Genomic DNA, 15,876 nt, shown 5'->3' on the forward strand with positions numbered 1-15,876 from the left:
TTTCAGTTTGAGTTCCTTCTGATATGTACTTTTTTTGTGTTGCAGCTGCATGTGTGTATTTGGGTAAAAGGTAAGCAGCAGACATTATCAATCCACTGCAGGATGGAAGCCTCCTCAACAATTCATGTTGAAGGAAAATGGACCATAACCTTCCAAGCTGGTCCAGGGCAGAATGACCGTATTTAGCAGTCAGGGGCTTGAACCCCAATCTACTCAAAGAGAGTGTGCTACTGCACTCCCGCTCCTGACCACTCAGCTACAGAGGGCATGGTGCTGGAACAAACTTCCATCTGTCGTAGAAGTTGATAGCTTAAATAGATTCAAGGCAGAACTTGACAAACATTTGGAGCAAGTGGATAGGTGAAATTAGATTTTTTTTTTTTTTTTTTTTTTGGCTGATGCTATATAAGCTTGCTTTCTTGCATCATGTGCCCTTGCTAATTCCTATCATAAAAACATCAGTTGCTTTCACCACAATATGCATTTAAATTGAAATCACTGCTGGTGAACATCATAAAGGCGATGCTGGGAAGGTCTTTATAATGCTTATCATAAAGCTGAACAGTGATTTGGCATCTAGATTCGGGATCTCATTAGTGACTTTCATTTACCCATGTCACACTTTTTTCCAAGCATCCTCTTCCACTTTAGAATGTCCATTTTCCAGAATATGATTTTATTATTTTCTTGATTTTATAAATTTTATTATTATTTCTTTTATTCAGAGCTAGGAAAAAGGCAAAACACCATCTTCAATTTGCCAGCAATATGTTAAGTTTGAACCCATTTTCTGAATTTCTTACCAAAGTCTTCAGTCAGAATTCATGTAGAATTCTGGACATTATTATATCTCAACAGATACATCTAGAATATAGTATTTATAATACAGAGTTACATGTGATAGAACTTGCTTTGGGAGTACAGAGAATGAGCAATATAAAAAAATGTATACTCTATATAGATTCTCTGAGTACTACAATTTCTGCAAGGTAATCACTATAATCCTCGCACTGTTTTGTGCAGAATACCACTCTCTCTTGGAATACAGATTGGCTGTTAATTTTTGTTGGATTCCAAGTCACAGTGGAATTAGAGCAAGCCAGCTAGCCAAATCAGTAAAGCACCTTATCAACAAGCCTTTTAATGTTCCATATGTTGATTACAAACCAAATTACCACAAACATACTGCAATTGGCATGTATTTGATAAGATAAACTAAACTACATCAATTAAGCTTTTGATTATATTGCAGAAATTTAGTTCATGTCATAAAGCAGAACAGAAATGAAGCTGTTCTGTCCCCACTTTTCAATGGACATAGCTATTTCATTCATTCTTTCTTGTTGATGGCTGCGTGTCCCCATCCTCTTCCCTACTGTGTAAAACTGTGGATACTTTTATCAATTCAGCTTATACTCAAAACTATTTTTTACTAATTTTAAACATCTTTCCATGCCCTCTATATTCAGACGGTTTTTAGCTGACGAAGAGAATGCATCTGATGTTTCTGCATTTTTAAAAATGACAAACTTGTACCAGTTCATTTAACTTTCCCAACTTCCTAAATCCTCTATACTCAGGCAAATTTCAGTTGTAATAATAATATGTCTAACATCCTTGCATTTTAAAAATGGCCAACTTGTGCCAGTTCACTTCACACATATTTTAGTTTTCCCAACTTTCATACTTTTTATTCAATCTTGTCTTTTGATACTGTATTTTACTTTAATAGTGAACTTTTTTATCCTGTTTTAATGTTTCAAACCTTGACTTGGTACATTAAAGCCTTCATTACTGATTCACCAAACCAAACAAAACTGGAAATATTAACAAAGGACTGCATTTTTTAAATAAACTACTTTTAGTATACTGAATATTTTATAAATTCTTACTTTGGTGCAGATATGTTCTGACTTTCATCTTCTGCATCATCCAAGCTTTTCCTAAGACTAGTCAAATCAAAGGCACTTGCAAAAATTCTTTGAGATCTTGGACCCTGTTATAATTAAAAAAAAAAGCAAGTAGCAGTTGAAAGCTTAAATCTTTCAGTTAATTTTAGAAAGAAAATGTTTATTTTTGCTAAATATAAAATGAATTTTTATTAACTCTGTGAAACTTCTATCTTCTCCGTTCATACCCTTCCTTCACCTATATTTGTGACTCTTCATTTCTACTGCATGACTGTGGTATATATGTTTATTTTGTGGTATTTAGTAATAAACTGACATGTTCTATCAGTTTATTACTAAATCCTAAAAAACAGATATCTGTTCATCTGTAAAATATACAATATGTAATGTGGATTTCAAAAATTTGGAGGTGGATGTACAAAAACAGTTCATAGGGAAGAGGCCTCTTTTTCATAGATTCCAACTCTCCAGATCGAAGACAGATTTCCATCATTTCTGACACAATTTTATTCCTTCTCCATCTCATTCTTGTACTGTGGTTTAAAATAGTTTTTTTAGTCTTTTCACAATTACAGATTCTCTATGGTTTTCTTTTTTTTTTTTTTTTTTTTTTAATTCAGGATTTGTTAAAACTGTAATTTTTTAAAAATTCTGCAAATTCATTATTTTTGTTAACAAAAATGACACTAATAAACAGATGAGAATAGTTTGCCATAACTGTTCACTTACCACAAAAATAAAGCAAACTTTGTACTGCAGGTTTTTAATTTCTAACAATGCATATCATATGATGCACAGCCTAGATTAGTGCCCTTGGTCGTCAATAAACTGAGGTTGTGAATGATGTAGTGATTCTCGCACTGCTTCTATCAGAATGAGCATCAGCCTGGAAAGAAAGGCAATGGAGATTTCCAGGACTGCTGGGAGTCATAGTGGAACAAATAAATACATGGGCTGTGTTAGGGTAACTAAGAACAGAAACAGGTGCATGTACACCAATGCTAGGAGTATAGTTAATAAATTTGATGAGCTTGAAGTGCTAGACAAGACATTAAAGGCAGATATTGTTGGGATCTCAGCGACTTGGTGTCACACAGACATAAGCAGTGCAGAATTGGAATTAGGGGAGTACAAAGTGTATAGAAAGGATGAGGGTTATGCTGTTAGTTAATAAACACATAAAATCTAAGGAAATGCATCCAATTGATGTTGGTGGACAAAACAATGTTGAGTCTGTTTGGTGTGACATAAGCACTGAGAAAGCAAAAATGATAGTAGGTGTGTGTTTTAGGTCTAATGAATCTGATGAGTATAATGACCAATTGTGCAGAGAAATAGAGTGGGCCAGTAAATCAGAATGTCTTATAATGGGAGATTTTAACTTTCCAGATACTGACTGGAACTTGTGGATACACACTAGCAAAACTTTTGTGGATTTATTGGATGACTGTTTTCTACAGCAACATGTTCGAGAGGAAACCAGAGAGAGTAATACTCTTGATCTCATTATCAGCAGTGATTATTCATGCATTAAGAATTTGCAGATAAAGGAAACACTGGGTGACAGTGATCACAATGTACTGATGTGGGAACTACTTAAAGATGTAACTACCATCAAGGCTAAAGGGAAGGGCTATTGCTTTCGTAAAGGTGACTACAGGGATCTCAGACAGTTTTTAAATTCTGTACAGTGGGATGAACTGATGATGTTCCCAATATCGAATTCTAAATGGGAAACCTTCAGGGACTTAATTTTGGAGGCTACTAGGCTTTTCATTCCAACTAAGAAATACTGTTCAAGGTTTAGGCCTGAATGGACGTCAGATGAATTAACGAGGCTCGTGGCAGAGAAGAAAAATGTATGGGATGCACATAAAGTGCCAGGTGATACAGAAGCCTACGGCAGATATAAACTAGTCTGTAATAAAGTCACAAAAGAGGTTAGGCAAGCGAAGGCAGATTACGAGAAATCCTTGGCAAAGGATGCAAAGAAAAATAGCAAACAGTTCTTTACTTATGTAAACTCTAGAAGGAAAGGGATGAATCAGGTTGAACCTGATGAATCAGGTTGACTATTGATGATCATGCTCAGGTAGCTGATAAACTGAATGAGTATTTTGCATCTACATTCACACATGAGGAGTTATTCAGTGAGGGGAGTGCCAGAAGTTTATCAAATGCTAACAGGGAGCTAAGTGATTTTGTAATAACTGAGAGCACAGTGGAGGAGAAATTGTTGAATTTGAACATAAAAAAGGCACCTCCGGTGGATGGGATCTATCCAGTTATATTAAAGGAGGCAGCAAAGGAAGTAAACAAACCCTTAGCCATAATTATGAGAGCTTCCTTGGACTCAGGGGAGGTCCCCATAGACTGGAGGCGTGCAAATGTATCACCAATTCACAAAGGGGGTTCAAAGGGTGACACAAGTAACTATAGACCTGTTAGTTTAACTTGTGTTCCGGGGAAAATAATAGAATCACTGGTTAAAAAGCATTACAGGATCATCTAGACAAGAATGCGGTAATAGTTAAGACACAGCATGGGTTTGTTAAAGGGAGGTCTTGTCTGACCAGTTTGACTGGATACTATGATGTGGTCACAAAGGAACTGAATGCCAAAAATAATTTTAATATCATATACTTGGATTTCAGTAAAGCTTTTGATACTGTTGCACATGGAAGCCTGCTGTACAAATTGGAGTGGTATGGCATTAAGGTAAGTTGCTACAGTGGATAAAGGAATCGTTGAGTGGTAATCAATGGACCAAATGTTATTGGTGGAATTCCCCAGGGTTTGGTGTTGGGCCCATTGTTGTTTTGTATATTTATCAATGATATTGATGAAGATATATCAGGCTTAGTGTTGAAGTTAGATGATGATATAAAGGTAGGCAGGGTTGTTAATGACAGTAATGGCAGTGTGCTACTGTAACAGGTTCTAGAAAATTTGGGCCGATGGGCTGAGAAGTGGCAACTGAAGTTTAACCTTGACAAATGCAAAGTACTGCATATGGGTAGCAATAACCCAAGAGAAATATACCAACTGTGTGGTACTACACTCACGGAAGTGGAATGTGAAAAAGACCTGGAGGTAATTGTGCAGTGAAATATGAAGTTTGCTGAACAGTGTAGACAGGCTGCCATGGCAGGTAATGGAGTATTGCCAATGATCAGGCAATGGTCAGGCCACACCTAGAGCACTGTATACAGGTCCGGAGACCTCATTTTATGAAGGATTTGGAGTTGCTAGAACGAGTACAAAGAAGGGCAACAAGATTGATGAGGGGAACAAAGGGGTGTGCTTACAAAGAAAGGCTTAAGTTCTGCAAATTGCAGCACCTGGAGAGTAGGCACCTGCGAGGTGATCTGATTGAGGTGTATAAGGTCTTGAATGGGTTGAGCAAGCTGAATTCTGATCTGATTCTTCCTCTTGCTCAGATTAAGAACCTGATTGGGCACAGATTCCAATTGAGGAAAGATAGTTGTAGAAATTTGCCTTTAGCCAGTGGGTAGTTGATTGTCGAAACACACCTCTATCTTTTTTTGTGGAAGTTGATAGCCTAAATAAATTTTTAGGCTGAGCTGGACGCCATCTGGAACAAATGGAAGAGTAAAATGGGAGGGTTTTTTTTTTTTTTATGATACTGCATAAGCTTGCTTTCTTGCATCGTATGCCTCTGCTAATGCTAATGATCAGTAATATGCCACAAAATTCAAGAAAAAGTCTACCATATGTATTTAATATGGATGTAGTGAAAAAAAAAAAAAAAAATTAGTGCTGTTCTACTGACATTGAGCTGATATAATTCAATGAAGCGCTACAACTTATAACAAGGGACTTTAACTTTGCAGATACTCAGGAATTTGTGGTCTGGTCACTCACGCAGTAGCAGAACCTTTCTGGATTTATTGGATGACTGCTTTCTACACCATACTATCATGTTAGTGAGGCAACAAGGAAAAGCAATACTCTTGATCTGATCATCAGCAGGAACTCTTCATGCATCAAGAATTTGAAAATAAGAGAATAATTAGGTGGCAGCGATCACAGTGCAGTGATGTAGGATTTATATAAAGATACAACTACTGTCAAGGGTAAAGGGAAAGGATTTTGCTTTCATAAAATGGTCCTACACGTTCTTTAAATTCTCAGTGGGACCAATTGTTAATGCTACCAGCAGCAAATTCTAAATGGGAAGATTCAGGGAAGTAACTGTATAAGCTACTAAGCTTTTTATACCAACTTAAGAGATAATGATCAATGTTTAGACTTAAATGGATGACAGATGAGTTGATGATAAAAGAGGAAGAATGCATGGGGATAATTATGAATTATCAGGGTACAGAGAAACATATAGTAAGTAAACTAGTCTGCAGTCAAGCCAAAAAGGGGGTTAGGCAGGATATGGTAGATTACAAGATGTCTTTAGCTAGCAGTGTGAAGAAAAGAGAAAAGTAATGAACCATATTGGTCCACTAGATATGAATGGAATAACTGTTGATGATTCTGTTCTGATTTCCAGTAAATTGAATAAATATTTTGCATCTATATTGAAGTGTGAAGAAGTGTTTAGGAATGGGGCATACCAGAAGTATACCATTTTATAACTAGGAGCTGATTGATTTTGTGATAACTGAGGAAAGGAGAAAAGAATTTGTTGAGGCTAAAACCAAACTAAACCTTTAGCCATAATTATGAGAGTGCCTCAGATTCAGGGTAGGTCCCTGTGAATTGGAGATTGCAAAAGTCACTCATATTCAAAAAGGGGATCAAAGGGGAAGCAAATAATTATAGACTGGTAAGTTTAACTTCTGTTCCAGAAAAAAATGATGATTCGGTGATTAAGATGCAGGATAATCTTAACTAGAATGCAATTATACAGTAATCACTGCATGGATTCATTAAGGGAAGGTCATGTCTGACCAAGCTGATTGGCTACTACAATATAGTAACAAAAGAACTGGTGCAAAAAAAAGAATTTTGAGATCATATACTCAGATTTCAGCAAAGCTCTTGATAAGACTTTGAAAGACTGTAAAATTGGAGCAAAAATATAAATTGGAGCAGTTTGGCATTAGGAGAAAGTTACTGCTATGGATCAAAGGATGGCCAAGTGGCAAAAGACAGAGGGTTGTTACAAATGAACACTGTGCTTTTTAGACTAATGTTATTAGTAAAGTCCCACAGGTTCAGTACTGTGCCCTTTACTGTTTACAATATTTATTAATGATATTAATGAATGTACTCCAAGCCTACTGTCTAAGTTTGCAAATGATACAAATGTTGTCAGTGCACTTAATGACAGGAATCAAGGTGTATTACTGCAGAAGATTTAAGAAAATTAGGCAGATGGGCTGAGAAGTGGCAATTAAGATTTAATATTGGTAAATGCAAGGAACTGCATACAGGCAGCAGTATCCCTGAATAAAATACCAAATACCACACTTACATGCATAAGTGGAGAACAAAATAAACCTAGGGGTTATTGTACAGTCTAATGTAAAGTTCTTTGAACAGTGCAGACAGGCTGCTAGAACAGCTGATGGGGTTTTGTCAATGATATAAGGACTTTTGCCAGCAGGAACAAGGAGTTATTATCACATTATATAAGGCAAAGGTTAGACTGCATCTTGAGTATAGCATATAAATGTGGAATTCTCATTTTAGGAAAGATGTGGATCTCTTGGAAGGGGTGCAGAAAAGTTCAACCACAGTAGTCAAGAACACAAAGGGATACTCTTACCACAAAACATTTCAGTTCTGCAAACTGCAGTGCTTGGAAACTAGGCACTTGTGAGGAGACCTGACCGAAGTGTTTCAGACTTTCAATGGATTGAGTAAACTTAATGATGATGGTATTGTTACTCTTCTGAACAACACACCCAAGGAGATACAAACTTAAATTAAAAAAGAATGGCTACAGGATAGATGTGTGAAAATTTGCTTTCAGCCAGAGGGAGAGTAACTATTGGGAACAAGCTACTATCTAGTGTTGCGTAAGTGGGTAGTTTGGATAAATTTAAGAAAGAGCTGGACAGGTGAAGAGGTTTTCTTTTTTTTTCTTGGTTGATGCTATATAAGCTTACTTCTTTGCATCACATGCCATTAATGATACTAAATGTATGTATGTATGCATGGCATCTCATTTTAAGCTGTGTTACTGACAGTCTAGTAGAAATAACCTTGCTTGTCATTAAATTCGTAAAAGCCACCTTTATTGTCAATAACAATTTGCACATCCAATGGAGATGAGTAAAGAGATGATGCATCATGAACATCAAAAGAGGCTGTATAGATGACCAACAGATCACCAGTATGCCACGATGATCGTGGAAAACTACCATAACTTTTTAAATAGAAAGGGTGCAAGAATATTTGCTGATGCTATTGCGGCAGTGTTAGGTGGGTCGGAAAACTGCTAGCTTGGGGGGGGGATACAAAGACTAATAGATTAACAGTAGCCACTGGCAGAGGTGAAAGTGATTCTTGCACTGCTTCTATTAGAATGAGCAGAAGCCTGAAAAACAAGATGCAAGATATTTCAGAGATTGCTGGGAGTCATTGCGGTACAAGTAAACACATGGGTTGTGTAAGGGTAGCTAAGAATAGAAACAGGTGCATGTACACCAATGTTAGGAGTTGGGTAAATAAATTTGAGGTATTGCTCAAAGCATCAAAGGCGGATATTATTGGGATATCAGAGACGTGGTGCCACACAGATATAAGGAATGAAGAACTGGAATTTGGGGACAACGTCTACAGAAAGGACAGGCAGAATAGGAAGGGAGGTAGGGTTATGCTATTAGTTAAGAAACACATAAAATCCAAGGAAGTGAAGCCAGTCGACATCACTGGACAGTGACAGTGTCGAGTCAGTTTGGTGTGATATAAGCATTGGGAGATCAAAATTGAGAGTAGGAGTGTGCTATAGGCCTAATGACTCTGATGAGTATAATAAGAAACTGTACAGGGAAATAAAGTGGGCCAGTACATCAGAGAGTCTTATAATGGGGGATTTTAATTTCCCAGATATTGACTGGAATTTGTGTGTTGGTCACTCACACACTAGCAAGGCTTTTGTGGATTTATTGGATGATTGTTTTCTACATCAGTATGTTCAGGAGGCAACTAGAGGGAGTAATACTCTCGATTTGATTATCAGTAGTGATTCTTCATGAATTAAGAATCTGCAGATAAAAGAAACACTAGGTGGCAATGATCACAGTGTGCTGAAGTGGAATTTACTCAAAGAGGTAACTACCATCAGTGGTAAAGGGAAGGGTTATTGGTTTCGTAAAGGCGACTACGATGGTCTGAGACAGTATTTAAACTCTATACAGTGGGACCAACTGAAGATGTTACCAACAGAAAATTCAAAATGGGAAGCATTCAAAGAACTTATCTTGGAAGCTACTAGGCTTTACATACCAACTAAGAAATATTGTTCAAGGTTTAGGCCTAAATGGATGTCAGATGAACTAATGAGACATATGACAGAGAAGAAAAATGCATGGGATACATATAACTTAACATGTGACACAGAAGCCTATGATAGATAGCTGATCTGTAACCAAGTTAAAACAGCAAAGAGTTCTTTACTTATGTAAACTCTAGAAGGAAGGGGATGAATCAGATTGGTCCACTTGATATCGATAGGTCAACTGTTGATGATCCTGCTCAGGTATCTAACGAACTAAATGAATATTTTGCATCGACTTTCACACATGAAGAGTTATTCAGCGAGGGGAATGCCAGAGGTGTATTCAACTCTGGCAGTAAACTAGAGAATCTTGTAATAACTGAGAGTAAAAAGTGGAGAAGAAATTGTTGAAGATAAACACAAGAAAGGCACCTGGGGTGGATGGGATCTATCCAGTTATATTAAAGGCGGCAGCAAAGGAAGTAAGCATACCCTTAGCCATAATTATGAGAGCTTCCTTGGACTCAGGGGAGATACCCATATGTGACCCCAAAAATGGAAATGTGCAAATGTGACCCCAATTCACAAAGGAGGATCAAAGGCCGACACAAGTAAATATAGACCTGTGAGTTTAACTTCTGTTCCAGGAAAATTAATACAGGCACTGTTTAAAGAAGCACTGCAGGATCATCTAGACAAGACTTCAGTTATAGCTCGGACACAGTATGGTTTTGTTAAGGGGAAGTCTTGCCTGACCAATTTGATTGGATACTATGATGCACTCACAAAAGAACTCGATGCAGGGAATAACTTTGATATTATATACTTGGATCTTAGAAAGGCTTTTGATACTGTTGCACATGGAATACTACTGCACAAATTGGAGCAGTATGGCATTGGAGGCAAATTGCTGCTATGGATAAAGGGGTGATTGAGGGGGAGAAGACAGAGAGTGGTAATCAATGGACACTGCTCATCGTGGACTAATGTTATTGGTGGAGTCCCTCAGGGTTCAGTGTTGGATCCATTATTGTTTTCTGTATTTATAAATAATATTGATGATGGTATATCAAACTTAATGTCCAAGTTTGCAGATGATACAAAGGTTGGCAGGGTTGTCAAGGACACTATTGACACTATGCTGCTGCAACAGGATCTGGAAAGGTTGAGCAGATGGGCTGAGAGGTGGCAAATTAAGTTTAACATTGACAAATATAAAGTGCTACATATGGGAAACAGCAACCCCAGAGCAACGTATCAACTCTGTGGTACTACACTGACAATGGTAGAGAATGAAAAGGACCTGGAGGTAATTGTGCAGGCAGATATGAAGTTCTCTGAGCAGTGCAGGCAGATATGAAGTTCTCTGAGCAGTGCAGACGGGCTGCAAGAGTAGCTCATGGTGTCTTGTCAATGATATACAGGAATTTTTCTAGCAGGGATAAGGAGGTGATTATTCCCTGGTATAAGGAAGTGGTCAGGCCACACCTTGAGTACTGTATACAGGTCTGGAGGCCTCATTTCAAAAAGGATGTAGAGCTGCTGGAACGAGTACAGAGAAGGGCAACAAGATTAGTGAATGGAACAAAGGGTTGCTCTTACGAAGAAAGGCTTAAGTTTTGCAAATTACAGTGTCTGGAGACTAGGCACCAGCGAGGTGATCTGATAGAGGTGTATAAAGCCTTAAATAGTTTGAGCATGCTCAATGCTGATGGGATTCTTCCTCTTGCTCAGAATAATCACCTGAGAGGGCATAAATTCAAATTGAGGAACGACAGATGCAGGATAGACTTGCGCGTGCAAGTGCAAGCACACACGCATGTGCATTTCTTTGCATAGGCTTATTTATACATTTTACCCATAAGGAAATTACCATAAATCTATACTTAGCATTAGGATCAGTGAACATACATTACTTAACATTAGGATCAGTGAACATACATTACTAGAAATCAGATTATATGTACCAAAAAACCAAGTCAAATATGCACCAAAATGCTAATATATGCACTACAAATATTACAATTAATTCAACCACAATTGCTTTGTATTCAACATGTTAAAGTAATAAAACCGTTTATGAAAAGTTTGAACATCTTTTTTAAAAGTTTTCCCTTTTAAACTCACACCTAAATTTTTGTTACAATACACAACAATATATCAAAATGGTCCACTGCAAATTTGTGGTGTTTATCATCCAAGATAATTTTGTACTAAGGGAATGACCTTTATAATTCTATGGCAGTGACTGGCTGTATTTAAAAATGAGATCTTTTGAAGCTTTTACTTGAATTGGAAGTTCATTTCCTTTCCCAATTATAAATTCATCCATTTTCCTTAAAGGGTGAAATTCTGAGTTCTTTTCTAAAATACATTGTATTGTCTTATTTCTTCTCCTGTACCTCCAGGTACAGTTGAAATTTGCAATTCAAGTTTTCCTATCTCTCTGACTGTGCTGCTCAAAATAAGTCCCCACATTACAAGTTTGGTTATACTAAAGTCTCTATGAACAATAAATGTTTTCTAGCCAGAGAATAAGAAAGCATTGCCTTAGCACTACCAACAGCTACTCAATGCATACTGTGGAAGGAATCAACAAATTCTTTTATAGAATCAAAATTTTTAGCATAAAATAATGCTGCCACTTATAATCATGTTCCCCAACTTGTGGGAAGAGGATCAAGGTGGGAGAGGAAGAATAGGTAGTATACTTCTATATGTTGCTAATCTTGAAGGTGCTATTAACAAAATCCTTTTTTATACTAAGAAATAAGTTTATTAATTTCACTAAAATTTTCCCAAATTGCCTCTGACAACCTACGTAAGCTATGGGCTAAGCAAGAAAAACAGATTAGATTTGGATAGAAAACTTGTAACACAGAAGTGGCTTTTACCATATAAAAAGCAGCAACACTAACAAAAATGCAGACTCTTTCACTGTGGGCCCATTCTGGCAATAATAACTACAAAGAATGAAAATGTTTCTACTGTAGAGTAATTCACCTTTTCGAGAGCCTTACAAGTAAGTAAATATGGACGTGATAGGTCTGCATCTAATTTTCCACTTATAAAATGTGCAACATAGTGGCCACAAACATCTGCTGTGCCATTGTCAGACATCCAAATGTAGTTTTCTCTAATATCTTGAAAAATGCCATCATAAATAGCATTAAGGTAGTTCTTTCTCCAGGTGGATTCATCTGAAATATTTTGATTTATACAATATACTAAGATATAAGTATTAAGGAATATGCAATATATATATATATATATATATATATATATTTTTTTTTTTTTTTTTTTAAATTTCTTGAAGATTCAACTATTTTAACTTATTGACGGGGATATTTCTGCTTACCAGAGCCTTTGAAAAATTGCTTTGCTCTTCTTTTGAAGTACATGGCTCAGTTAAATAAAAGTGACTTCTCCAGAAATTTGTCCTTTGCTTGGTCATGATGTGCGATACTGTTTTCATATGTTGGTCAATCTCAAATTCTTAATTTGCATGGAAAGTTTTTTTTCACAAACAACACAAAACACAATAATGCCATCAACAGTAAAATCTATTCCATACATAGTTTTGTAACAGATTTAATTTTGGCATGTTTAACAAAATGCTTCATTTGATAAGGTCAACAGAATGAGAACAAATAGCAAAATAGTATTAAAATGTTTCTCATGCTAATTTAATTGCAATATAATGATTTTTCAAGTAGTTCTGAGATAAAAATTTGAAAAACAAGTTAAGGAATATGCAATATTGCTTGTAATATTTGTGTCATGTGCATTTATATGAACTAATATTATTATTATATATGATATTTTATATAATATTATTTATATTACCACAATATGCATTTATATATGCAATTGTATATAATCCAGTCTATACATTACAAACATAATGACAATATTCTTATTACTACACACATATGTAAGAAATTGTAGGAAAAGAACATTTTTTTCACACTTCTGCTTTTATGTGAAGTGCCTGTATGTCTTTTCCTTTTCTGTCCTTCCACATGCAACAATTTGACTCATAGTAATCATAATAATTATTATTATTATCAACATTAGTAGTAGTAGTATTTAATAGTAAAATATAGGATACATTTTACTATTATGAATACAATATGAATTTATTGTTTTGCTCTAACAAACAAGTGTCTAGAATATTCAAGGATTAATGCATTTAGGGATTAGGGTATTGAAAAACATGTGGGGTAAAGATAACCCGTGATGAGTTTTCTCTGAATGTTGTTTCTACTAGTGCAGGATTCATAAATTTATTTCCTAGATAAGTTTGCATATTTTATTTCTCCAATTTTAATGAAATTTGGATATGCTTGTTTTTTTTCTTAAGCCACATTTAAAATTAGATGTCAGTTATTGCGTGCAAGAAGCAGAGACTGAAATAAATACATAATAAATTTCCGTTTATTGTGAATGTGCTTAAAAACCATATCCTTTAATGAGTGAATACAATTTACTGTTGTAAAAATCTATCCCTAAAATTTTTCAAGAATTCGCAACTTATTGCTCACTCGCTCTGCTGCACGCTTGCTTGCCAATGTGTAGGCACCCTTAGAACAGGCTTACAAACTAAAATTTATAGCAATACATACATGTTTTAATTTAACTTTATCACGTAGTATGTATTTATGACATTAATATTCATAGAGTCTTTGTATCGGTGACTTGGTGTGAATATAGAGTCGCAGTGTTGTAGTGCAGAGTAGTAGTGGAATTTAGGTTTTTAATTGTGGTAAACAAGTAGCTCATAGGTATCTCAAAAGTTCGGATCACGTAGGTTGGCATAATTAGATAATTTTATTATCTGTTATAATCAACTTATAACTTTACAAAGGTAACAGTATAGCAAAATACATGTAACATAAACTTGAGTGTAATACATATTGTTATGGCATAACTGGTGAAATGAGTGGTGTTATTTATTGCATTTAAGTATTCACAATTACACTGAATTTAAATGGAAATCATGCCCCAGACTATTTCAGTAAAGTAATGGGCTCAAAATACCAGGAGTGCTCTGGCTAGGGGAGAACTGAAGAGAGAAATTCTCCTGCAAATCACAGCCTAATGAAATACGCTACTTGTGCAATGTTTGCGGAACTTTAAGAAAAAGGACCCGATACAGCCAAGGGGGATGCTTTTGTGTGTGTGTGTGTGTGTGTGTGTGTGTGTGCGCGCGCGCGTGTGCATGTGTGTGTTCTATGCAGAGTGTGTGAAGAACTTAGGTGCCAACTCTGCATTCTGGTGGGTGTTTGAGAGCTTGAAGAGTAGGGTGGATGCCCTTGAAGGAATTAAATGGGTATCCATCAAAATCTCAGCTGCCCAACTCAATACCAGAGCTTGCATTTGTGCATATGACAACACAGCAGCAGATCCAAGTCAGAATGTCCTGGTCCCACAGGACATAGCTATTGTTGGTGAATGTGTTATCAGGGAAATGGGAAATATATTGTGCAAAAAAGATAAGCAGAATAGAACAAGGGTATGTCTGCCAGAAGCTAAAGTTAATGATGTCTCTAACTGACTGACTGACTGACTCTATTTAAAAGTTACAGCTGACAGTTACAGGCTCCGCAAAAACGATAAGTGTTTGCCTTTTATTTACATGATTGTTGTTTTATATTGTACTTAATACGTAGTCATATAGTTATAGTTACGCTGGTTATTTTTTATTTTAATTTAGATAAAGAGTTTTGTGGATTTTACTTACGATAGGTAAAACCGTTATTTTTGTTCGATTTTTGTAGCCATTGTTTTTGTATATAGGGAATTCAAAGTTTTTGTAGGGAATTCAAATTTTTTAATTGAGGTAGCTCTAACGCATAATTATATAGTAATACGCTTCACTGTTTCTATTTCATAGTTTCTATTCAAATACTACTGACATTTAATTTATTGATTTTATTAATTTAAACTACCATGCCCCAAACTAGAGCAGCAAAGCAACGGGCACAAAGTGGCAGGAGTGTTGTGACTCGGGGGAGAACTGAGGGGGGCGATTCTCCAACGCGTCACAGCCTAAAAAAATGTGCAACTTGTGAAATGTTTGCCGAACTCTCTGGAACGGAACATGATATTGCCATGGGGGATGTCTTTGTGTGTGCGCGATGTAAGGAGTGTAAGGAAATCAGGCGACAACTCAGCGTTGTTATGGGCCTATATGAGAGTTTGAAGGACAGGGTGGATGCCCTCGAAGGAAATAAATTGAGGGGCCCATCAAGCTCTCAGCTGCCCACATCAACGCCAGAGCTTGCACTTGGTCATCACGCAATACAGCGGCAACCCCCAAGGCAGAATGCGCTGGTCCCACAGGAACTATTAGTTGTTGGTGACTCTATTCTCAGGGAAACGGGGAACATGCTATGTAAAAAGGATAGGTGGAACAGGACCAGGGTATGTCTGCCAGGGGCAAAGGTTGATGACGTTGTAGAACGGATATCATCTTTCAAGGGCACAAAAGGTGATATAGTTGTACACGTTGGCACTAATGATATTAAGAGTAGGAGACCG

The 15,876-nt window shown here is 36.5% G+C and overlaps 1 protein-coding gene across 5 annotated transcripts in view; it reads right to left on the reverse strand.

The window, feature by feature from the left end:
* in (inturned planar cell polarity protein) overlaps nucleotides 1-15,876 on the reverse strand; it is a 349,766-nt gene that overhangs the window by 39,192 nt on the left and 294,698 nt on the right. For all 5 annotated transcript variants that reach the window (XM_090379923.1, XM_090379921.1, XM_090379922.1 and 2 more), the window contains one exon: nucleotides 1,893-1,996. In XM_090379923.1, coding sequence (XP_090236049.1) covers nucleotides 1,893-1,996 — 104 coding nt within the window. The remainder of the gene's footprint in view (nucleotides 1-1,892; nucleotides 1,997-15,876) is intronic.

Source organism: Mastigoproctus giganteus, chromosome 8 (genome assembly GCF_048544385.1).
Source record: "Mastigoproctus giganteus isolate SK-2022 chromosome 8, ASM4854438v1, whole genome shotgun sequence".
NCBI classification, from domain to species: Eukaryota; Metazoa; Arthropoda; class Arachnida; order Uropygi; family Thelyphonidae; genus Mastigoproctus; species Mastigoproctus giganteus.